At 49.0% G+C, this 25,978-nt stretch overlaps 1 protein-coding gene across 1 annotated transcript in view; it reads left to right on the top strand.

Annotated features, from left to right (window-relative positions):
• The window catches only part of LOC144135085 (uncharacterized), a 942,878-nt gene extending 918,820 nt beyond the window's left edge, over positions 1 to 24,058 (top strand). Inside the window, exon 10 of the mRNA XM_077667844.1 lies at positions 23,701 to 24,058. Coding sequence (XP_077523970.1) covers positions 23,701 to 23,940 — 240 coding nt within the window. The 3' untranslated portion in view covers positions 23,941 to 24,058. The remainder of the gene's footprint in view (positions 1 to 23,700) is intronic.
• Positions 24,059 to 25,978: the final 1,920 nt, after the last annotated feature.

Raw genomic sequence — 25,978 nt, 5'->3', positions numbered from 1 at the left:
TCTCGTGGACGAGGGGCCAGTTCGCAGAACAGTTTACAGCAAAGCCAACCGACTCCCAAAAATATCTACATTTTCAAAGCTCCTGTCCCTGTCACTGCAAAACCAGCATCCCCTTTTCCAATGCCCATCGTTTTAGAAGAATGTGCACAAACAACCTTGACTTTCATGACAACTCCGAACACAAGCGAAAAGTGTTCTTAACATAGCGCTATCCACCCTGCTTATAGATTACACCATAAGCAGAGCTTCAAATTTCAACTGTAATCAAGTACTCCAGGGGCACCGAAAAGCTAACTTATATTACACTACAAATCTCATCCTCACGTTTAACAGTTACGCACCGAACATAAAGAGAATTCTTAGTAAGCACCGTATATCCTCCAGGAAAGACAACGACTATCTAATATATATACATGCGCAGCCCGCATGATTTATAGACGTGGTAAAAACATTCAGAACTATCTAGTCCACTCTAAGCAACACAAAACCTCCAAATATGAATGTCGCCCCTGTGGTAAAGGTCACTGCAGAGTTTCCAAAGGCATGCAGACTGCGTGCTCCGCAACGAGCACGAGGTCAGGTTTCCGGCATTCTATCAACGGCAACTTTGACTGCACCTCATCAAACATCATTTGTCTTCTTGAATGCACTCTGTGTAACAAGCAATATATATGACAGACAGACACTGCATTCTGCATTCGATTTAACAATCACCGTGCACACACCAAGTCTCTTCCAAATATCCACCTTATACAAGCATGTAAACCCAGAAGAACTCATTTAATCAACTAAAACTAACAATTCTCCAAGGGGCTTCAAAAACATGCGAGCACGTGAGCAACGTGATTACTATTTTATCCTGAAGTTTAATACTACTCAAGATGGTCTTAAGGATAAGCCTAGTACTATTTCTTTTATCCAAGCCATACAGCCACAACGACCCTACAATTCTGGTTAATTGAATAGCTTTTATATACCCTTTATAACTCCTAATATACATTCCAGGCCTTCATACCCCTCCTTACATTATCCTGCGCTGTGCACTATTGAACTTACCTTCCTTCCTTGGTGTTTTTTATTTCTTTATCCCTTAGAATAACGAAAGCTTTCTACACAACCTTGACCTCCGCTGCTACAAACAGGTGTTCCCGACGAAGTCGTTTCCACGAGCTGCCCAGGAAAAATAAACCTGAGCCGCGGCGAGGATACATTGTTCACTGAAACTCAGACCCCTCGTGCACGTTCTTACCCACGTGCTCGTGACAACTAGGACATTCCTTCCCTAAAATTCCAACTTTCGACTCATGGAAAATTAGTCTCCCTCCCCCAAACCCCAAAAGGCGCCTGGTTTGGCCTGTTCGTCGCAGCCAGTGTCATTTCCGCAGTTGCGCCTCTTTTGCCCCGCATCTACAGCGGCGCCCAACTTCGTATATTGTTTGTTTATTTTGTTTGTGTGTTTTGCTTTCGTACGCCTGTCACCACCGCGCTGCCCATGTCCCCCGCAACGTCTTCTCCCTTTCTCCTGTTTCGCCATCCCTTTTTCAACACTCCTTCCTTGCTAGTTTTTCCTTTATTGTTTTTTTTCTGAAAACTTTTTTCCTTCCTCCTCCAATCTTGTGCTTGTCAGCTCCCCTTACCCCCATTTTTATTTCTTTTTTTTTCATCTGTTGCCGCGATTTGCGTGTTCCATCCCTTTTTTGGTGTCCTCTGCAGCTCACAAACTTCATAATAATTGAATTATGAATAAAACAATTGGCGCAGTATCTGTCTCATATGTCGTTAGAAACCTGAACTGCGCCGTAAGCGAAGGGGTAAAAGAGAGAGCGAAAAATAAAGAGATACACGTAGTCGAGGCTTCCGGAATAATTTCGACCACATGGGGATCTTTAACGTGCCCTGACATCGCGCAGAACACGGGCGCCTTAGCAATTTTCATCCATAAAAACGCAGCCACCGCGGACGGGTTCGAAACCGGGATCTCCGGATCAGTTGCCAAGCGCTCTAACCACCGTACCACCGCGGCGAGTCAATAAGAACGCCAATCTGACGCGATACGGCAGCAGTCCTCAACCAGCCCGCACCACGGTCGAAACGTTGACAATATATGTGGCTGTAGAAAAAGCCCACTTTACTTAACCTGTATATGTGTGTGTGTGTGTGTGTGTGTGTGTGTGTGTGTGTGTGTGTGTGTGTGTGTGTGTGTGTGTGTGTGTGTGTGTGTGTGTGTGTGTGTGTGTGTGTGTGTGTGTGTGTGTGTGTGTGTGTGTGTGTGTGTGTGTGTGTGTGTGTGTGTGTGTGTGTGTGTGTGTGTGTGTGTGTGTGTGTGTGTGTGTGTGTGTGTGTGTGTGTGTGTGTGTGTGTGTGTGTGTGTGTGTGTGTGTGTGTGTGTGTGTGTGTGTGTGTGTGTGTGTGTGTGTGTGTGTGTGTGTGTGTGTGTGTGTGTGTGTGTGTGTGTGTGTGTGTGTGTGTGTGTGTGTGTGTGTGTGTGTGTGTGTGTTAGAGTTGAAGTACACTTGATTGAAAACTTATATTTACCAAAGGTTTCGAACGATCGACCGTCCTTCATCAGGGTAAGATAATTCTATATATATATATATATATATATATATATATATATTTATATAGACAAGTTAAAGGAAATGAGGGGCCCGTTTGACAAATTTATGAAGGGAGCCAACAGTCACTGTAACCAAGGTGCATAAGGGAACGTTAATTTTTTTAATGTGTTATGCTTATCAGTGGGATAATAATACTTAGATTAATAAATAGCTTAAAGAAAATTACTTATAAAGCAGCAGAAAAAACAACCATGCCGCCGGTGGGATCCGAACCCACGACGTCCGAATATCGCGTCCGGTGCTCTTACCAACTGAGCTACGGCGACGGCTGTCCAATCTGCTCCTCTCGTGGGTATTTATGTTTACTGGGTGTAAGCGAGCCTTGAGAGTTTTCACCAGCGCCATCCTCGACCATAGCGGCGGATGTAGCACGTCCTGTAATACCGCGAGCGTGACGTAGAACGTCATCTAACGCGAGGGCGGAAACTGTGCGAGAGCCCTCTAATGCTATCTATGGCATCAAGACTGCCAGAACCGAGACCCTCGTTAAGCTATTAGCAGACAAGGCAAAAGAAATGGGGGCTCGTTCGGCAAATATATGAAGGAAACCAACAGCCACCGAAGCCAAGGTGCAAATTGGAATGTTACTATGTTTATTCATATGTGGTGCCAATCAATTGGTTTTAAAGAAAGTGACTTATATCCCAGCAGAAAAAACAACCATGCCCCCGCTGGAATCCGAACCCACTACTTCCAAATATCGCGTCCGGTGCTCCACCAACTGAGCTATATATATATATATATATATATATATATATATATATATATATATATAATGTTGCGAACGTAGGTTGCGTTGGCTCCGCAGAATAAAGATTTAAGAGAAATGGGCACTTCTACAAAGACACTTTTATTTATCAACGTTTCGACCGCGGTGCGGTCTTTTTCAGGACTGTCAAGACCTGAAGAAGACCGCACCGCGGTCGAAACGTTGATAAATAAAAGTGTCTTTGTAGAAGTGCCCACTTCTCTTAAATTTATATATATATATTCCGAGGTCGTGGGTTCGGATCCCACCGACGGCAAGGTTGCTTTTCCTGCTGCTTTACAAGTAATTTTTTTATGCGATAGATTAATCCAAGTATTATTATCCCACTGATCAGCAATACACAATAAAAAAATTAACATTCCCCTGTGCACCTTGGTTTCGGTGACTGTTGGCTCCCTTCATAAGTTTGTCAATCGAGTCCCTCATTTCCTTAACTTTGTCTCATAATATATATATATATATATATATATATATATATATATATATATATATATATATATATATATATATATATATAGAGAGAGAGAGAGAGAGAGAGATTGTAAGGTGGGGTTTATTCTGAGAAATTTCTTAACGGAAGCAGGGCCAACAGCAGTCCGAGGTCAGCTAATCCTGCCAGGAGCGTGCACCAGGCGATGACCATGCGGCTTGCGCATATACAATCTTCCTTACAATGGCCCCCGGACAGACGAAGAGCCATCCTGGTGACTTAAGGGGCGGACAAGACCGCGGGGTCGTATTATCTGTTGAGGCGCTAGATATGTACAGTCTCACGACCGCGGCGTCTGAGATCGGGTGACGGCGTGAAGGGCTCAACAATATAGTTGACTGGAGATGTTTGTCCCAAGATGCAATAGGGCCCTTGATATTTAGCCAGAAGTTTCCGGGAGAGGCCTGGTGTACTGAGAGGTATCCATAGCCAGACAAGAGAGCCGGACGAGAAATGCTGGGGACGTTGATGTTCATCGTGGCGCGTTTTTTGAAGGGACTGGGTAGCTGCCGTGAGCGACCGGGCGATCTGGCGCCAGTCTTCGGCGTGCCTGGCGGCTTCGGAAACGGTGATGCACACAGATGCGTCAGGGTGGTAGGGGAGAACAGTATCAATGAGAACTGAGGGATGGCGGCCTTAAAGGAGGAAGAAAGGAAAAAATCTTGTCGTAGACTGCGTAGCAGTATTGTACGCGAAAGTAATATACGGGAGAATAAGGTCTCAGGTCGTGTGGTTCGAACCGACATACACAGCCAGAATGTCCCCCAGAGTGCGGTTAAAGCGTTCCGTGAGGCCGTTGGTCTGAGGTTGGTAAGGGGTGGAAGTTCGATGGATGACGTTGCATTCACGGAGCAGAGATTTGATGACATCAGATAGGAAGACACGGCCTCTGTCGCTGAGGAGTTCTCGAGGGGCACCGTGTCGAAGGATAAACCGACGCAGAAGAAAGGATGCCACATCCTGCGCCGTGGCAGCAGAGAACGCGGCGGTTTCAGCATAACGCGTGAGGTGATCGACGGCAACAATGATCCATCATTTGTCAGAAGCGGTAACGGGAGGGGCTCATATAAATCAATGCAAACGCGGTGTAAAGGGTGAGGCAGACAAGAGAGCGGCTGCAACTCGCCAGCAGTACGAGTAGTGGGTGTCTTGCGGCGTTGGCAGTCGAGACACGACCGTACGTATTTCAAAACGAAATTGTACATGCCACGCCAGTAGTAGCCGAGGCGGAGGCGCGTGTAATTCTTGAAAAGGCCTGCGTGACCGCATTGCAATTCAGTGTGAAAACGAGCAGATATAGGGCCGTAGGTGGCGAGGAATGACAAGGAGTCACTTTCGTCCATCAGAATGATAATTACGGCGATAAAGCAGGTTATCTCGGATCCCACAATCGGAAGCTTGACGGCGCAGCGCGCTGGATGTTTTAACCGCCGATGGGTCGGAGAAAAAGTCCAGAAGAGCACGAATCCAGGGTTCCTTGCCTTGCTCAGAAGGCATGTCACTGACGGTGGGAGATGGCGCAGCGGCTCCGATTTCGCAGAGGCTGGCAAGTTCAGCGGGGAGCGAGACAATACGTCGGCGTCCTGATGCTTGCAGTCCGACCGGTACACGACTCGGATGTTGTATTCTTGAAGACGCAGAGCCCATCGCGCCAGGCGGCCGGAAAGATCTTTCAAAGAGGAAAGCCAACAAAGTCCGTGATGATCCGTAACCACGTCGAAAAGACTGCCGTACACGGAAGGACGAAACTTGAATAACGCCCACACAATGACGAGGCACTCTCTTTCAGTCACAGAGTAGTGAGACTCAGCCTTTGTGAGTGTGCGGCTGCCATAGGCAACGACATATTCGTTGTATCCATATTTTCGCTGAGCGAGCACTGCACCGAGACCAATACCACTGGCACACGTGTGAACTTCAGTCGGGGTCGCCGGGTCGAAATGGCGCAAGGAGGTGCCGTGTGGAGACGACGTAAGGTGTTGTAGGCGTCGTCGTAGGTGGGTGCCGAAGCCGAAAAATTGACATTGGCGCCGAGCAGCTGAGTCAAAGGGGCAGCAATTGAGGCAAAGCTGCGAATGAGACCCCTAAAATAAAAGCAGAACCCCAGGAAGCTTCGAAGTTCCTTAGTGGTGAAATGTTTGGGAACTTCAGCCACGGAACGAAGTTTCACTGGGTCAGGGCGTACACCTTCTTTCGACACAACGTGACCTAAAATTGACAGTACTTGGGCTGCAAAGGTGCTTTTTTTTAGATGAGCTGCAGGTCTGCGTTTGTGAGGCATGTCAAGACGTCAAGCAGGCGAGATAGATGCGTTTCGAAGTCGGGTGAAAAGATAACGATATCGTCCAGGTAGCACAGGCACGTCTTCAACTTGAGGCCACGCAAAACGATAACCGTCATTCTCTCGAAAGTAGCTGGAGCGTTACACAGACCGAAAGGCATGACGGTAAACTCCTAGAGGCAATCAGGGATCACGAACGCGGTTTTGGTAGATCTTCAGCTTACATTGGGACCTGCCAATAACCAGACCACAAATCAAGAGAAAAAAAGAACTCCGCGCCTTGTAGACAGTCCAGGGCATCATCAATACGCGGCAGAGAGCAGACATCTATGGGGGTGATCTTATTAATGCGGCGGTAATCGACGCAAAACAGAACGGAGCCATCCTTCTTCTTGACCAGGACAACCGGGGAGACCCAGGGGCTGGTGGAAGGCTGAATAACGCCGCTCTGAAGCATGGTGTCTACCTGTTCTTCAATAACTCGTCGTTTAGTGGCGGCAACACGATGTGGGTGCAGTCGCAGAGGGGCATGGGCGCCGCTGTAAATGCGATGCTCGACAGTCGACGTGCGCCCCAAACCGCGTTGGTGGCAATCGAAGGAGGAGTGAAACTCCTCAAGAAGCGCAAGAAGCTAGGTTCGCTGAGTTGGAGGTAGAGTGGCGTCGATAGAGCAAAGGAATACATCGGTCAACAAACGGGCGGGTGCAGGAGTATGTGAGCTGAGGGCGTCCATGGGCATACCGGCGGTGATTCTGCGGCAGCGTCGGGATGGCTGAAAAGAGTGTCAAAGAGCTACACGGTGCCGACGCATTCTCCACGGCGCAAAGTGAAGGGGCTTGAAAACGTATTGAAGACCGACAGTGCGGTGAGGCCGGCGGAGACGGTGAGCAGGGCGTAAGGTAGCGCCAGGGAATGGCGACGCAGAAAAGTAGGGGACGGCGTAAAAAGGACACTGGCATCGCCATCACAAGCACAGGAGAGATGCAATATCACGGAAGAGCACGCAGGAAAATCGGTACTGTCGGTGACAAAAGCTTTGGCAGGAACAGGGGCTCCGCAAATATCAGTATCTGGCACGGGATTCGGCAACGCGGAGAGCGCTGCTTGAGCCCGAGTACAGACGATGACCGCGTCATGAAGCGATAGGAAGTCCCAGCCCAAGATGATCGAATGCGAAAATGATGGCAGAACGATGAACTCAACCAAATGTAGAATGTCTTCCATGAATACTCCAGCAGTACACGCTGCTAACGGCTGGATGAGGTGCACACTTGCAGTTCATAACAACAGGCCAGAAAGGGGCGTCTTCACTTTCCTCAAAGATCGGCAAAGCGCTGCATCCATGGCAGAAACAGCAGCACCGATGTCAACAAGCGCCATCACCGATATGCCCTCTACAGAAACTTAATTAAGTTGGCGGCAGAAAGACGAGGCCTTTCAAATTTCGACTACTGCGCAGTTCTCGCCTCAGGAACTGCGGCACCTAGTTTTTCTCTTGAGTAGTCGAGGGACGCCTTCGCATCGGAGAGATGGAGCGCCGGCGTGGAGAAGGCGAACGGCGTCCAGCGAAGGAGGTGCGCTCAGGAGACAGAGGGTGGCGTAGGGTCGGCTCAGCAGGAGGTAAGTACTGACACTGGGACCAGTAACTGGAAACTTCAGGAGATGTTCGTGAGACGTTCATGCGTCGACGGCAAAGCAGATCGGGAGTTTGTCAGGCGTGCGCCAGGAGTTTACCAGTTGCGCAGGCGGTCGATTATTATCAGGCGTGCCCCAGGAGGTTCGCAGATGAGCCGGCGGCGGAATACAAGAAGCGGGCTCTCGAACGGGACCAGGAGGCGGAGCAAAGGTAGGTGGACGAGGTCGCGCAACAACGTCCGCATATGTAAGTGAGGCCGCAAGAGGTGTGGGCTGAGGGGCTTGCGGGAGAGCCTCATCGACTTGTTCTTGAATCATGTGCCGCAAATTCGGAGTTAGGTGTGGCGAGGGCTCTTGATGGCGCGAAATATGCGAGAGCTGGCGAGCAGCTTCTCGGATGAAGCTCTTGATGTGCGGCAGGAGCGATGACTGCTCTTTTGCATCGTTCAGGCCAGCAAGCGTATCGACGTTCGTGGTGTGGTTGCGTGTCAGAGCCCTCTGCTTGCGTAGTTCTTTGAAGCTTTAACACAAGGTGACGACTTCCTTGACGGTGCGCAGGTCTCGCGCAAAAAACACACGCAGCGCCCGTCAGATATAAAATCAAATTGTTCAGTTTCCATTCCGCGTCCCACTTGTTCTATGCGCTCACCCACTCATACGCTGCGAGCCAATACTGAAAATCATGGTCGTCCATGCCACTGAAGATGGCTTGGTCTCGCTGGCGGAGAGAACCAGCACAGACGACGGCGGCCGGGCTCACGGACGGCTTGGTGGTTAGGCATCGCGGTAGGGGGTAGCGTTCGGTTGCGGAGTTGCAGGGCGAGAGGATGTCACCCCGCACCTCCACAAAAAGTAAGGTGAGGTTTTTTTCTGAAAAACTTCTTAACGGAAGCAGGGCAAACTGCAGTCCGAGGTCAGCTAGTCCAACCAAGAGCGTGCACAAGGCGATGACCATGCCGCTCGCGCATATGCTCGTCGTCTTCCTTACAATATATATATACTTATGAAGGAAGTAAACAGTCACCGTAATCAAGGTGCATAGGGGAGTGTTCTAAATTTTTTTTAATATGTAGTGCTGATCAGTGGGATAATATTACTTTGATTATTCTATCGCTTAAAGAAAATTACTTACAAAGCAGAAGAAAAAACAACCATGCCGCTGGTGGGATCCGAACCCACAACCTCCGAATATCGCGTCCGGTGCTCTACCAACTGAGCTACGGCGACGGCTGTCCAATCTGCTGCTCTCGTGGGTATTTGTGTTTATTAGGTGTAAGCGAACCTTGAGAGTGTTCACCAGCGCCACCCTCGTCCATAGCGGCATACGTAGCACATCCTGTTTTACCGCGAGTGTGACGTGGAACGTCATCTAACGGCGAGGGCGGACACTGTGCGAGAGCCCTCTTATGCTACCTATGGCATCAAGACTGCCAGTACCGAGACCCTCGTTAAGCTATTAGGAGGCAAAGTTAAGGAAATAGGGGGCTCGTTTGATAAACTTATAAAGGGAGCGAACAGTCACCGAAATCAAGGTGCATAAGGGAGTGTTTTAATTATTTTTTTAAGGTGTAGTGCTGATCAGTGGGATAATAATACTTCGACTTATCTATCGCTTAAATAAATTGACATAAAGCAGCAGAAAAAACAACCATGACGCTGGCGGGATCCAAACCCACGACCTCCGAATACCGAGTTCGGTGCTCAACCAACTGAGCTACGCCAACGGCTATTCAGTCTGCTGCTCTCCTGGGTATTTATTTTTATTGGGTGTAAGCGAACCTTGAGAGTGTTCACCAGCGCCACCCTCGTTCGCTTACACTCAATAAACATAAATACCCACGAGAGCAGCAGATTGGACAGCCGTCGCCGTAGCTCAGTTGGTAGAGCACCGGACGCGATATTCGGAGGTCGTGGGTTTGGATCCCACCAGCGGCATGGTTGGTTTTTCTGGTGCTTTAGAAGTAATTTTTTAAGCGATATATTAATCGAAGTATTATTATCCCATTGATCAGTACTACACATTAAAAAAATTAAAACACTCCCCTATGCACCTTGATATCGGTGACTGTTGGGTCCCTTCAGAAGTTTATGAAACGAGTCCTTCATTACCTTGAATATATATATATATATATATATATATATATATATATATATATATATATATATATATATATATAAGGAAATGAAGTGCTCATTTGATAAACATATTAAAGAAGCTAATAGTCACTCAAATCAAGGACCAAGGTGCACGAGGGACTGTATCTATATTTTAGTTTGTAGTGCTGATCAATGGGAGAATCTTGCATAAATTAATCTGTCGCTTAAGGAATATTACTTATAAAGCTGCAGAACAAACAACCATGCCGCCGGTGGGACGCGATATTTGAAGTCGTGGGTTCGGATCCCACACCGGCGGCATGGTTGTTTTTTCGATTGCTTTATCAGTTATTTTCTTTAAGCGCAGGATTAATATATGTATTATCTTATTGATCAGCACTAGAAATTAAAAAATAAATCAAGATAAATAGATACATCCTCTTGTGCACCTTGCTTTTGGGGACTGCTGGCTTCCTTAATAGAGAGAGAGAGAGATGCGAAAACATGACGTACTTGACTGCTTAATATAATGCGTAGCAAAATATACACTTCGTTTAAGGAAACTTATTTTACTCTACGTTTCGATCGGAGGACCGACCTTTTTCAAGAATGATCATACAGTACATGGACACGTCTTCTTATCTTCTTATAGCATAGGACTTGGCACACAGAGGGCTTAGAAAAGAAGAAAAATAAAGAAAAATAATGAAAAAGGGGGAGAGAGAGCGCAACACAGCAAAGACACCTACCACTTGATAGGGAAGCAAGGCGGCGAGTCGCGTAGGCATGAACTCACTGCACACAAACACACACCACGAGGTGAAAGAGGCAGGCCGGGCTGTGCCCCGGCACGCGGCTACTTCGATCAGAAAAAAGAGATAGAAAAACCAAGAAAGAAAAAAATATGGTGGGGGCTTAAAAGAAGGGAAGTGTCTCCGAATTGTTGGTGTCAGTACTCCTCTAGCCGCGTATTTCTGGCCCCGTGCGACTCCAAAAGAGGCACAGGTTCCAACTGCCTAAAGTGGTTCCACATAGCGACAAGCGAGCCGCTAAAACGAGATGAGGTTCCCACACGGGGACCACGTGCAAAGGCATGTTTACATGAATCCAAAAAAGAAATAAGGCACACAGAAATAATGCGTAACAGCGCGACAGACTGGACAGAGAATAGAGGACACAACACAGAGCACTCACTGCAAACTTGGGCCCCAAGCTCAGGACTTTCCTGACGTACCCAGGAAACGGGACGCTCTCAGTGGTGTGGATCTGTTGTGCGGTAGGTGCATCCTTCTTCGGCAGCAACGCACGAATGCAGGAAAGAGCGTTTGCTGCCGAAGGAACTCTGTGGTGCGGTCGATACACCTTGACAGCTGATGCCATTGGTTGATCGAGTGGACCGGCCCTACGGATTGCTGCATCCGAAGCTTGAGATGCTCCCTGTACACTCACACCCGTTGCTGCCATTCCGCTCTGAGCAACTTGCACAGTCTTCTTCCGTGGCCGGAAGAAAGCTGAACACCACCCAACAAAACCAAGTCTCCGGGCGGGAGGACATTCTTACGGGTGCAAAAACCTAGCGTTCTTGCTGTGCACATGGAGAATCTCAAGCTTTGGATGCAGCTACTCGTAGGACTGTTCCACTCGGCTGCTGGACCAAAAGACGCGGGTTGGACCCCGGCCGTGGGGGTCGAATTTCGCTGAGACAAAATTCTAGACGCCCGTGTGCTGTGCGATGTCTGCACGTTAAAGAACCCCAGGTGGTCGAAATTTCTGGAGCCTTTCACTAAGGCGTCTCTCATAGCCTGAGTCGCTTTAGGACATTAAACCCCCATAAATCAAAACCCAATAAACAGAAATTTGAGAGAGTTCACCAGCGCCGCCCTTGTCCATGTCTATGTAAAATAAATACGTTTATTTCTAAATAGCGCCAACCTTGTCCATGTGCATGTAAAATAAATATATTTATTTTACATACACATGAACAAGGGTGGCGCTGTTTAATTATGTAGTTCTCATACACATGGACAAGGGTGGCGCTGGTGGACCCTCTCAAGGTTCGCTTACACGTAAAACATAAATACGCAGGAAAGCAGCAGATTGGACAGCCGCCGTAGTTGGTAGAGCACTGGACGCGATATATATATATATATATATATATATATATATATATATATATATATATATATATATATATATATATATATATATATATATGGCCGCCGAGCTGTTTGTGAACTGTCTCGCCGGGTTCACTGGTGCACGAACCACCTTTCATTTGATGTAGACAGCGATCATCTGATGTCCTGAAGTTTTGCAGCCGTATTCTCCCGCCGACCGCCATGCCTGACGACTCCGTGCCCAGTCCAGCCCCACCTGCCTCGACCGTTCTCTGGGCTGGAGCTTTGCGCCAGCGTGATCCCTCTCTCTTCAGCGGCACAGGGGACAATTTCGTCGAGGATTGGTTGGCATGCTAAGAGCGGGTGAGCATCCATAACAAGTGGCATGATGCACTGAAACTCAACAACGTTATATTCCATCGTTCGTACGTTGCGAACCTATGGTTACGAAGCCACGAAGCCGACATTACCACGTGTCGGCCTTTTTGTCCATTTTTGTAGCGAGAGATACATTACTGTAGCCGCTTCGCCTCTTCAGCATGGTCGCGCCGCTCGGCGCGCCAGCTGGCATCACGTCACTCCGCCGTTGCGCTCGTCGTGGCGCAGACGCTGCTCGCCTCGCCAGTTGTGCGCATGCGTAGTAGAGGGAGCGGGACTGCCGCAGTGTGCAAATACATACGGTTCGGCATAGAGTTAGGCGACCCGCAGCGTTTGTTCGGCGTCACGTCAGCGTAGCGCCTACCGGCGTCGTCTCTCGCAGCCCTTAGTTGAGGGCTACCAAACACATGAGGGCATACGAGCTGGCGTCTCCAGAGGTGGGTGGCGAGACATCGTGGGTAAAGTCTCTCAATTATCCCGTCCGTAGCTAATCGTCCCATTCAGTGGCGACGAGAACCTTATGCAGGGCAAAGGGGACAATAGCAAGGGTACAGAAGGGGCGCTGCTGCATTCGCAAGAACGAGCCGCGGCTTTTGGCTCGACCGATCCCCACCTACGAGGTATTTCCGGCGCCGACGCTGAGATCTGGGTTCGCCAGATATCTGCGTCTCTCTGCGTCGCCTGGCTCCAAGCGCCGAATTGTCGCCTCCGGCGACGCCAGTAGCCCCCATGCTGACGCGGCGACCAAGAAACGCTGCCAAGTGCTTCGGTCGTTATGGAGAACGATGAGTCGGCTAGGCTGAAAGAAACGAGACATCGGCGTCAAAACAAAACAAGGACGAGACAGCGTGCCAAAGAGACCGAAAAAGAGCATGTCGAACGTCTCGATAAGCGTCGTAATGACGACGTGGCTAGACAAGCTCGCTTAGCCTCCGACAGTGAATCTACGACGGTTGTAGACGACGAGGCGACTTTGGCGTCTCTGATGGAAGCCATACTTCAGCGTTGGAACGAAGCAAGCATAGACAGAGATTAGGCAAGTAAATCATCAGGAACTTTACGTCGCTTAACCACAGCGAAGCCTAAGCGTAGTCAAGACCTGTAGCTCTCGCTACCTACCATACCTACCAGGTTTAAACAGAGCTAGACTACAGCCAATTTTTTGCCGTAAGCTACACTGGCTGTAGTTGAGCAGTCTCGCGTGGCCCCTGGAGAGCTGTGCTGCGCATGCGCGAGGACCATTGACGTCACAAGGCGCACAGCTGGTGTGAAGAAGCCGCCGCGCGTGCCTCGCCGGCGGGCGCATCCTCTGGGAGCCGCCCCACGTGACCAACCACGTGACTGATCACGTGATCAGCCTTAGCGCCGCTCCGCCGGCATTTGCTCCGCACCCCGTGGCCGTCCTCGAGGCCAGGACGAACTTGCGAAGCGACGTATTCTCACCTGTTCTCTGCTCTCGCAGCAGGAATCTCTTCGTCTGTAAAACAGCGCGAACAACGTCGGACAAGAACAAGACGGACACGGGACGAGCGCTGACTCTCAACTAAGGTTTTATTAGCAACGTCTCGTGCTAATAAAAGAAAAAACACACACAAAGTATGCATCTGCACCAACTTGCCCAACTGAACGTTCTACTTAGGAATCTCTTGCTGCTCTCGCGTCTGACACTGACCCGGCGCCACTGTAAAAGCAGATCAAGCGCTTTGTTTGGGAGGAAGTCGAACGTCAGCTCTCATTGATGCTCTTCAATACCACGGTGCATCTCCTCTGGTGGCGCCATTGCAGGAGGTCATCCGCCATGAAGTCGCCGAATCTCTTCTTACTGCACATCAAGTTCCTTTGGTTACTCCATTAGCCTACGCCGAGGCTCAGTATCACTAGCCACCTCCGATACCCGCCCGGATGACCTGCGCAGAAATGGTGGCACGCTCCTTGCCCGTAGCTATTCCAGACCGTCAAACCGTCCAGCGCCCCAGCCCCGCCGGTGCGATCTGCACCGGTTTCTCCTCCGTCTCCGCCGCGGCTTTACACCCCGTGGCGCACATCGGATAATTGCACAATATTTTACTCGAATGGGTCCCCAGTGCATATCGCCCGCCACTGTCGCCATTGCATGGCCTCGCCAACCATCTCAATCACTCTGCATCCATGTCAGATGCTTTGTTCGCCTCCTCCTTCCTCGCCTCTTGACGGGCACACCAATGACCGCCACCGCCCTTATGAAACCCGACGTTCTCCATCAGCACGTCGCCGCTCACTGTCACCGATGCGCCGTCGCCCTCCCTCTTTTGAAGAGGGAACGTAAGTTCCGCAGTTCCAGAGGCAAGAACTGCAAGCTGTTAGAACAGTTCAAGGCCTTCGCGCTCCCCACGCAACGCCATTGATGTCATCGTGGACGGACTGCCGGTACATGCGCTTATCCACACGGGTGCCTCGGCATCAGTGAGTCACGAAAAACAGCCGCCGTTCGCGCAAAGTGAAGACATCATTCCCTGGTATCTCACTCCGCACCTCTAGTGAACAGCGCATTGCCCTTCTGGCGTCATGCACAGCGTGGGTCATCATTGATGATATATTATATAGAGGTTAGATCAGGCTAAAAAAAACAATTGCCCTGCCCGCACTGTCTTGAGACACAACGGGGTTTATACGCTCCAATTCTTGGTGGTGTCATCATGCTCATAGTACGCAATTCCCGGGCGGAACTTCCTGTCACAAAACAACATGGTTGTCATCGATTGCGCCTGCGCAGAAGTTGAATATTTTGTTTGTCTGACGAGTTTACTACTGAAACCTCTGCCCCCTGGCCACTCAAGGTCACCGTCGTTGAAGACGTCGAAGATGCGCGGGAAGCATATGCCCTTGTTTCCCTGTAGTGCCATGCCACATCGGATGACACCACTCTGTTTACGCCATCTGCTTCCTTTTCATGCCACAAGAACCTGCCACTACTTGATACTGTCCTCGATGTCGGCCAGGTTGTAACGAAGATGCTGCTCTAGAATCCGTCCCCGTGTCCCCTTAGCCTGTTTCATGGGAAGTCCCCTGGATGCATTCAACCTGCCTGGCTTCTCTCTGGCCTCAGTGTCCACGAGATACCAGCAGTCCCTCAGTAAACTCCATGCATTCCGAGCCCGCTAGTGAACTTGACCCTGACGAAATTTTCCGTGCCGCTATCGACGACAATCTTCCGTCCACCTACCGTGAGCAGCTCTCAGTCCTTTTCCACACGTTCTGCACCGCATTCGATGCAGCCCATCAGCCTTTAGGCCGAACATCAACCGTGGCTCATCGCAGTGAGACCGGCTCCCGCACGCCTTTTCGGCAGCGACCCTATCGCTTGTGTGCGGCTGAGCGTCAAGTGATAAGTGAGCAAGTTGCGGACATGCTGCACCGTGGCGCCATCTGTCCCTATCACAACCCTTGGTCTGCTCCGCTGGTGCTGGCCAAGAAGAAGGACGTTTTTATCAGATTTTGCGTCGATTACCGGCAATTCAACAGAATTACCCACAAAGACAATTATCCGCTCCCTCGCATCGGCGACGCTCTTGATTGTCTCCAAGGCGCAGAGTACGTCTCCCTTGACTTGCGTTCGGGCTACTGGCAGGTTGGCCGCCGCTGACCGAGAGAAGACCGCGTTCGTTAAACCCGACGGCCTTTACGAGTTCACCGTTTTGCCATTCGGCCTGTGCATTGCTCCAGCCACATTCAAAAGAATGATGAATAACGACTTACGCAAGCTAAAGGCGCACGTGTGCACGCGTGAATATGCTTCTAGGACAACACCATTGTCTTTTCGGTCAATTTCTCCGCGCATTTCACGCTCCTGCAGCTGGTTCTGACTTACCTCACCGACGCAGGCCTGCAGTTGAATCTGAAGAAGTGCCACTTCGGCACCCGGCAGCTAACCATCTTGAGTCACATTGTCACTGAGGAAGGCGTTCTCTCTCTTCAGGCCAAACTTCGCGTTGTTGCAGAGCTTTCCTAAACCGACATCAGTCAAGCAGCTTTGGAGCATTATTGGTCTGTGCTCCTAATTTCGGCGCTTTCACCACAATTTTGCGTCGATAATTGCGCCACTCACGAAACTGCTTAGAACAGAAAACCACCTGTTCGCTTCGTCACCCGAATCAGAAGATGCGTTCACCACGTTGCGCCGTCTTCTCACCGCGCATCCCAAACTTCGCTACTAGGACCCGAAAGTCCCTACCAAGGTACATACGGATGAAAGTGGCGTCGCCCTCGGAGCGGTCCTGCCTCAGCGGAAGGATGGTTTTAAAGAATACATAGTTGCGTACGCGAGTCGGGTGCTCAGCAAGGCTGAATGCAACTGTTCCGTTCCGGAGAAGGAATGTTTAGCGATCGTGTGGGCACTCACGAAATTTCAACCCTATCTGTACAGCCGCCAGTTTGATGTCGTCACAGACGATCACGCGCTTGTCTTGTCGTCTCTTAAAGGGGTTCGGAAACGCCTTTCGAGAAGAGCACATTAGATCACTTAATCACTGCGCTGTGTTTTCATGAAAACCAGAGCCAAATAATTCTCTTCTACACGCAGCAGACGACTCGCAATAACGCGCGAAAGTTGGCGAGCCCTTCCGGCGATTTTTTCATGCTCGCACCCTCATCCGTCGCTCGTGCCTGCGTATACAGGGTAAGAGGTGGCCTTTGGTTGGATTTTTTTCAGACGTCAGGCAGCTAGCGTGGCCGCGGCCAATAAGCCGCTTAGCTCCGGTGGGTCGGGAAGCTCCGCTTCAAGGGAAGGGGGGGGGGGGGAGGGGGGCGGAGGAGCGCCTACCTTCCAGCGTGCCAACAGCGACGAGAAGAGAGATAAAGGCGCGAAGACGCTAAAATTCAAATTTTGACTACAGATAACTCAGCTTCTACAAGCGCATTTAAAAATTTTTTGCTGGACACTAATTGTGAAATGGAGTGCTTTAATATCCCAGAAATGCCACAACCTTCACTGCCCCTTTAAAGACCCGGCCGACCGCCTCGCTTGATGGGCTCCCCGCCTTCGGGAGTTCGACATCCGCGTTGTATTCGCTCTGGCCGCAACCACATGGACGCCGACGCTCTATCTCGATACCCTCTTCCCAGCGCCGCTGCTTGCTCATCGGTAGCAGATCCCGTCCTCCCGCCTTCTACCGCCTCTGATATGCTTGCGGTACAGCGAAAAGACCCACGGCTCGCATCGATCATCGACGTCGTGACCAACGCCCACACCGCTGTGCCTTCGCGCCCTCTCCGCCGCCAAGCACCGCATTCTACCCTTCGCTCTACCGCCTCAACTAAATACACTCCACATGGCCGACGGTGGCTCCTCGCGATTCCTCGCCTTTTACGTTCTGAGAGTTGTGCTTCTTGTAACGTTGACCCACAGTGCGCACATGCTGGTGTGTTGAAGACGTTCCAAAAAATCTCTAAACGTTAATAATGGCGGGGAATGGACGGGTACATTCGCAAATACGTCCGCTCCTGCATCGACTGCCAACAGCGACCCCTTCCAGCCATTACCGTGCCCGGCCTGCCCATTCAATCGTGTTGGCGTCGACCTCTATGGCCCGCTCTCCTGCACGTTCTGTGGGAACCGCTCTACAATGGCTGGTGTCCACCACCTAACCCGATATGCAGAGACCGCCGCCCTACCCACTGCCACTGCTCGCGACGTCGCTCTCTTCCTTCTGCACAATTTTGTTCTTCGCCACGGTGCGCCGCGCGAGTTTCTTAGTGGCCGAGGTCGTGTCTTTCTTTCGCACGTGGTGGACGCCCTCCTCAAGGAGTGCCGCATCATTCATCGACCACCACTGCCTTCCGCCCTCAAACTAACGAGCTGTCTGAGCGCTTTAATCGCACTCTCGCCAATATTCTCATCTTGTACTTTCGTCACATTAGTATAACTGGCACGCTGTCCTTCCTTTTGTGACGTACGCATGCAATACCGCCGCCCGGTCAACCACCGAATTTTCCCCTTTCTACCGGTTGTGTGGGCGTGAGCCGTCGTCCACGATGGATACCATCTTGCCTTACACTCCGGACGGCGCCAAATACACGCCCCTTTCCGAGCTCGCCAAGCACGGCGAGGAATGTCGCCAACTGACCCGTTCTTCCACCTCGGAATCTGAAGATCGCCGAAACCATGAACACGATGCACATCAAACCCCGCACATTATCTCTCCTGGATCTTTAGTTTGGCTTTCGGTCCCTTCCACTACACCGGGAAAATCTACGAAATTTCTCACAGAATATCATCGCACTTACCGCGTCGTTGAGTCAGTGTCCCTTGTCAATTATATCGCGGAGCCGCTCACACCCTATTTGGACTTCAGTCATTGCGGCCGTGAACTTGTCCATGCCTGTCGCCTCAAGACTTATTACGACCCACTCCCCTTGCCATCGCCTTAGGTCGACAGCATGGCTCCTCTTCATTACCGGGGCCATTGCTGTGAACTATGATAAACGCGCCTGATGTGCCCCCATGGCATACGAAGTTAAAGACGAAGTGCCGGCGCGCGGCTCCATATTGCTGCCATTGTGGACTAACTAGACTTTTGCTGCCGGCCACTCAGCTCTTTGTGAACTGTATCACCGGGTTCACTGGTGCACGAACTCCCATTCAATATGCTGGGTATTTCAAGGAACACTTTCAAAAATTGTCTAAAATAGGCATTTTGGGTTAAAAATATGGTTTTGCAGCATAGTATATTACCTATGTTGGTGGACACGGGAAAGTGGTCAATTGTCTTAAGTTGTAAGCTAGTTAACTGATTTTTATTACCTTTTTAACTAGCAGAGTTAGGAGCCTAGTTGCAATTAGAGATTTGTAGCCGCTCGCGGGTAATAGCCATATAAGTTTTTAAAATTTCCAAAATGCAATTACCGTCGCCGCTGTGGCTCGACAAAATTTGGCTGTGTCGTGTGAAAATGCATGCGCTTTCGAAAGTATTCAAGCAATGCATCCCCTCCAGTGCACGTCCCAAAGCGACTCAGGCTATGAGAGACGCCGCAGTAAAGAGCTCCGGAAATTTCTACCACCTGGGGTTCTTTACGTGCTTTGACACCGCACAGTACACGGGCCTCTAGAATTTTGTCTCCATGGAAATTCCACCGCCACGGCCGGGATCGGACCCGCGTTTTTCGGGCCAGCAGCTGAGCGCCATAACCACTGAGTCACTGCGGTGGCCAGAGAAAAAGAGAAAAATAGGAGAAAAGACAGCTATGGTGCGTTCGCCAGACCTGAAGATTAGCCAAACGGGGGGTGGAAATAACAACATAAATGTAGCATACAAAAAGAGGTATGACCTTAGATGACGCAGTCATTAGTGCTTTCTGTATTTTCGTAGGTCTCTGACCTTGTAAGAGAGACAAGAGTGCCGTTGCTTTCTTTAATGCGCCTTTGCACACTGTTAAATTTAAAAATAAATATGATTGTCGTTGTTCGCGCTCAAAACTGTTTTTCAAGCCACTCTAATATTTTTACTTTAAATTTGTCATTCTCGTGACCTTTCTCGGAGGGGTGTTTCGAAAACATGTAGCATGTAAACAGCGTTGCTGGAATTGCAGTCTAAATCTTCCCGGATGGAGAGTTTGAAATTTGAATTTGTGTTTTAGCCACTGATGTAGTGTGGATGTGTTTGCAAAATTGGAATCGATTTTTCCCCATGGTGTGTAACCCATTGCCCTCGGCATATTCACTGTTGGATGGACATCATGGTTTTGTAAATTGTTTGGTCTTCTGTATGTTACCTTGGGGACCGTTGAGAAAATTTTGAAAAGCCGGTCGCTACGTTCTATGATAATGAAGTGTTTATTACGATTTTGTTTCTGTTTGGAAGGTTGTTTTTGAAGCTTAGTATGCGGTTACATCGCTTTGATGTTGGCCGGGATTCCCCAAAGACATGATTATGAATAGTTGCTCCCACCCTGGCATCGTTGATTCTATAGGGCGGGTAATGTTTCTTTAGAGTGTCCCGCACGCGATTAGCATTTTCGTGAAAATCTTCCGATTGTGAGCAATCTTGTTTAAATCTGATAGCCTCTTTGTATGGGATTGAAGTTCTGCCGTGGCGTGGGTTGTAACTGTTGAAATAAAGATACTGTTGCCTGTCTGGGGGTTTTTTGTAGACGCTGGTGATTAATGTAGTTCCCTCAACTCGAACCAAAACATCTAGGAAGTTAATATATTGCCTAAGTGTCTATGTAAAAGGTATTTCGATATATGTGGTTAAATGAGGTCATAAACCAAATGATTTCGTCGTCTGTTTCTGTACAAAATATGAATATGTCATCTAGAAAGCGTTTGTTAAAACGTTTATTCTGTTTGATATGAAAAAAGTCTTCTTGAATAATGTTCATGAATATGGTCGCTCAATTTGGCGCTATTTTTGGGGTCATAGTTGTACTGCTAGTTCGAGGATAACCTGAGTTCTTGAATTCAAAAGTGCTAAGTTGAGGGATAAAATTGGCAAGTGTCTAGATGGCACGTGGACTGGGGGGTAGTATTTTGTATTCCTTATATACTCCGACCATGCCCTGATATCCGTCGTCACGTGGGATGCTAATGTTACATTCGGCAATTCTTTCAGGAAAGGATTAGTGTCGCGTATGCAAGACGGATCTTTCGAAATTAAATGTCTAATCAAAGAATCGATGTAATCTGAAATCGGTTCTATGAGCCTGCCGGTAACAGAAATGATTCTGATATTGGCATTTATAATGTGCGAGGAATGAATGATTCTCTGTGTGTATTTGTGGGAGCATGTAGAAGCGCCCCGCTGAGGCATGTCTTGGCGTGAGCGCGTCACTTACTCGCTGTGGTAATTCCCCTTGATCGGGAAGCTTCTTCAGAGTTTTTGTTATGATGTTCTTGTGTTTAGTAATGAGATCTGTTGAGAGTTTGTTAACAAATTTCGCTTGTAAAGCTCGCGGTTTCCCTTCTCAATGTAGTCTTCTATGCGTAAAACAACTATACCTCCAGCTTTGTTGGCAGGCTTAACGACAATGTCAGTTCATTTGCTAGGTGAGACTAAGGCGCTACGCTCTTTTTGTAGCGTGAGCTACACTGGCCGAGGTTGAGCAGTTTCGCGTGGCTCCTGCAGAGCCGTGCTGCGCGTGCGCGAGTAGCAGTGACGTCACTCGGCGCACTGCTGGCGCGCCAGAGCTGCCGCGTGCGCCTCGTCGGTCTGCGCATCCTCTGGAAACCGCACCACGTGACCAACCACGAGACTGGTCACGTGACCAACCGCGTGACGAACCACGCGACCAGCCACGGCGCCGCGCCGCCGGCATATGCTCCGCACCATGGGACCGACCGATTTTATTCTTCTCAATAAATGTAATGTTTAATTTGCGCACTGCAATGTACAATGTTCTTGCCGAAAGCTTCTTAAATTTTGTATTCTATTGTTGCTCGTATTTGCCAGATTTTCGATACTCTCAACTGGTTAGCACAGTTACTCTGCCCGCGTTTTGCCAGGAAAATTATTTGTACATCGATTTTGTAATAAATGAAGATTTTCAGTGATCCATCATTCCTATTTACCCAACTGCTCCAAGAAAATGTTTTATTTCCGACGAACGCCCCCAACATCGAACTAATGCAAGCATACTGCAATTTCTATATTACATAGCGTCAAAAACTGTGTGAGCAACGTTAGGATCGGTTCACTTGATATAGTGCAACCGAAGCTTTTGTTGTGTGTTACAGCGATTATCTTATAGCCACGCTTCCACATGGCAGCCGCCCAGTCACTCAGCCAACATAGAGCGTCCGCGTGTCTGCCGGCAAGCGGCACGGGTGGTAAATGGGAAGAGGTGCAGAGAGCAACCACACTGCAGAAGCTAATGATTGAAAGCAGCGCATAGAGACGGCGGCGGCATAGCTCTCAACCTCTATGCATTTGCCATGGCAACACGTTTCGCTGTCTTCTCACCTTTATTTGAGGTTCCATGCTACTATCCTTGGCGCCATAGGAACCCCAACGCTTATCTAAAGTCGCTCCATCGCACGGACAAGACGGCAACCTGGCAGCGAAATTTGGAAGCGCAGAACGAACGTGGCAGAGATGCCAGAGACGACAAACAACACGCAACTCAAAACACGCCAGACCCTGCGGATATGACCGAATGCTCTAAATGTGTCGAATTAGGACCTTTGCTGTTCGTGCGGAACTTGTATTAACAGCGCACGTGCGGAAGTATATCGCAGTTTTATTTTTGTTGCCTGCCGCTCTGAAATATTTTTTAAATATTTCAAAAAATTTGGGCCGCATGTTCTTCACGTTCGACTTATTTTGACTTGAATTTGCCCAGTATGGAAGCTATAGCTAACAGCACTTGAGGCTTAATAATGTTAGAAACTAGCCGCTTCTGGCCTCACATACCCGGAACGATATTCATTCAACCTTGATGTGCTTGCTTGAGGATATGAGAACGGAGACGAGCTGTACTAATTAATGTTGACAGGTTGGCCCTAAGGTGTGGCTATTTTCTTCCTTAAACATCGAGGAAAAGAAAGTTTAAGAAGCCCCCAACTTGTTCAGAGCAGAAAATTGGGAACAAGTACTGTATTAATATGCACGACCCTTGACATCATAGATTTTTGTCGTGCGTCAGCTTTGTCGTTTTGTCTGCTAACGAAAAGTAAAAAAAAAATTACTGGAGTTCTACGTGGGTGAACTTATACGAACGAAAGCTCTGTTAATCATGGTCACCACTGCCTGAATACAAATGTCAGGGATCAAGGCAGGGTTACGGTCAAAGGTCAAGGTCAGGTACTCAATGTGGACATAGCCACAAGATCACGTGGTCATGCTATCATAGCTTGCGCCATATTTCTACGCAGTTAAGTTCAGTTTGACCTTGTGAGGCATTGAATGCCGTTGTCGATCTAGTGCCCACTGTCTCAAATATAATGTAAAGATCAAGTTCCCGAAGATCATAGTCATATGATCACGTCGTCATACTACCATAGTTTGGGCCATACCACCAAGCACTTTAGGTAGCTTTCACCTTGCGAGGTGTTGAAGGTTTCTGTATCAACCAAATCGAAACGGGAAGTTGTGCCCCAAGGAGTTGAGCCGTCGCTCTAAAAACATCAGTTAATACCGGATCAAATATATATAAGGGGCCTTGGTATCATGAATTTCACTTTTGTCCTGAGAAACTATCATGAAAATGGGGCTGGGACAGACATACTCTTTGTTAGACGTTGTTTCAGGTGGTAAGGATTCTTTCAGCCCATTAACATATTTCTTCTCATTTGCAGCAATACAATTTGCTCTTTGATGCCAAAAATTCTGATGCCTCTCGTGCAGGTTTGCAACACTTGGAACGACGCGTCCACCCTGGATTACGGCTTGGCTCTTTATTCTGTTATTGGCGACGACACAATTCGGCGTGGATGTCAAAAGGTGGAGCTACCAGAAAAAATATATCGTGGAAACTGGGTTAACCTTAAGTTCCTGCGAGACTTCAATGAATTTCTCAACGTGGAGAAAAACACCACCGACGGTCGCCCTCCGGGATTTCTGGATCGCTGCATGCAGATTCCATAGCGACAGCCTCGCTCATGGAGTATTAAAAAAGGCGGCCATGGCACCCGTGAACTGCAACCTTCTCATCATCGAAGCCACCCTTCTGTCCTTGGTATCTTCAGCACCTGCATAAACTATAGCCAGGATATGTAATCACTATGGTGAACGCGAAGTTATCACTTTGAATATAGTCTCTGATAAAACAGGTAAGAGAAAAGCTGAAACAAAAAATGCCGTCACCAGGGCAGAAGGGACCCTTGGTACCCAAATGCCACGTGAGAGAAATGGTGGCGGATGAGAATTTTATTTGATTAATATTAATAATGCAATTCGTGATATATACTGCATTACAATAAACATACAAGGGCTGAAACGTCTGACATTCTTGCAACGAAAGCGGAGGCTGCGTAGGCAAGGCAGTGGCTCGTACAGGTAAGCTCTTGTCACACACTCCCGAGACGACCACTGTACAACCGTTTTTCCAGACAGAGTAAAGTCCTACCAAGAAAGAGCGATTATCCTGCGAAAACCTGTCGAACGGGCCCCGGTAGAACCCGTCCGGCGGCCGGCAGCTGTCCATTGCCGATCAAGCCGGACTCGATATCTCGGCGGGCACTCAGCCGCTCAGTGCGGACCAGTCAAGGCACGGCAGCGTCTGACTTCCGCCGGGCTCTACATGCTGCTTTACGCTCGGGCGGCATGTCGGCGAAGCGGGATTCCGCACCAATTAATAGACAAAGGGATTCATAAAGAGCGGACACTCCCATTGGGCCTGGCGCCTCATTTGTCCGTAGCGCACCAAGCGGTTGGGTGAGGGAACTTCCGGTTTCAGGTGCGCGCAGTTTGAATGCTAGCATACGCTGCGGCCGGCCGCGCCTTCAAGGCAGATTATTTCTATTTAGCGTGGTCTGCTATCGTTATCTATTTTCTGTCGGCCCAGAAACAAGAACAATTTACATTCCGGGAACTCTTGGCAAGCCACCAACGGAGCTGCGCCGCGGCCTTTGTCAACAGAGCCAATTCAGAAACGATGCGACGCAGCGGTCGAAATTTTAAATGCGAGACTCCGTCCCAATTAGGAGCAGCCACGAAAGACAGTCCAGGTCAGCGTGCAGTCGGCCACTTTTGTAGGCGGCGATGTAGTCGTACATTTGTAGCCGTAGAGCCCCAGTTCCAGGCGCCTGCGCGGATGACGAAGGTGAACGACTTTGGCCACGTGACAATGTTCGAGCTTAGTGAACTGTTTTTGCACCCACGCATGATGCATATCAAATGAAAGGTTTTTCGAAGCCCTTCTCGGATGTCGCTATGAGAAGACCGCATGACTATGTCACTGGTGGCTATAGTGTCGTGACCACGTTCTAGCACGGAGAATTATTTTGCTACCCTGGAATGTTACATATCAAATGACTCAGGTCTTAAAGCTCTATTCGGCTATCAGCATGACGAGCTCGCATGAGCAAATCACTAGTGATTGCAGTCACGTGAGAATGTTCGAGCATAGTGAAATCTTTTTTACCCAGGCGTGATGCATATCAAACGAAAGAATTTTCGATGCCCTTCTCAGCCGTCACTATGAGAAAACCGCATGACCAACTCATTAGTCACTATAGTTACGTGACCACGTTCTAGCACGGTGCTTTAGTTTTACATCCGCGCATGTTGCATATCAAACTACTCAGGTCTTAAAGCTCTGCTGGGCTATCAGCAAGACGAGCTCGCATGATCAAATCACTAGAAATTGCGGTCATGTGACAATGTTTGAGCATAGTGAAATCTTTTTGCATCCAGGCGTGATGCATATCAAACGAAAGGTTTTTCGAAGCCCTTTTTATGTGTTACTGTGAGAAGACTGTATGACCAAGTCACTACTGACCCTAGTCACGTGACCACGTTCGAGCACGTTACATTAGTTTTACGTTCTGGCATGTTGCATATTCGGCCATGTTGCCACTTCTGAGATCTGAAAGCTCTGTTTGGCTATCAGCACGACGAGCTCGAATGATCAAATCACTAGTAAGTTTGTTCACGTGACAATGTTCGAGCATAGTGAACTCTT

The sequence above is a fragment of the Amblyomma americanum genome, chromosome 5 (genome assembly GCF_052857255.1).
Source record: "Amblyomma americanum isolate KBUSLIRL-KWMA chromosome 5, ASM5285725v1, whole genome shotgun sequence".
Lineage (NCBI taxonomy): Eukaryota > Metazoa > Arthropoda > Arachnida > Ixodida > Ixodidae > Amblyomma > Amblyomma americanum.
Note: the sequence above shows the minus strand (reverse complement) of the source record. Positions and strands in the feature narration are given on the sequence as shown.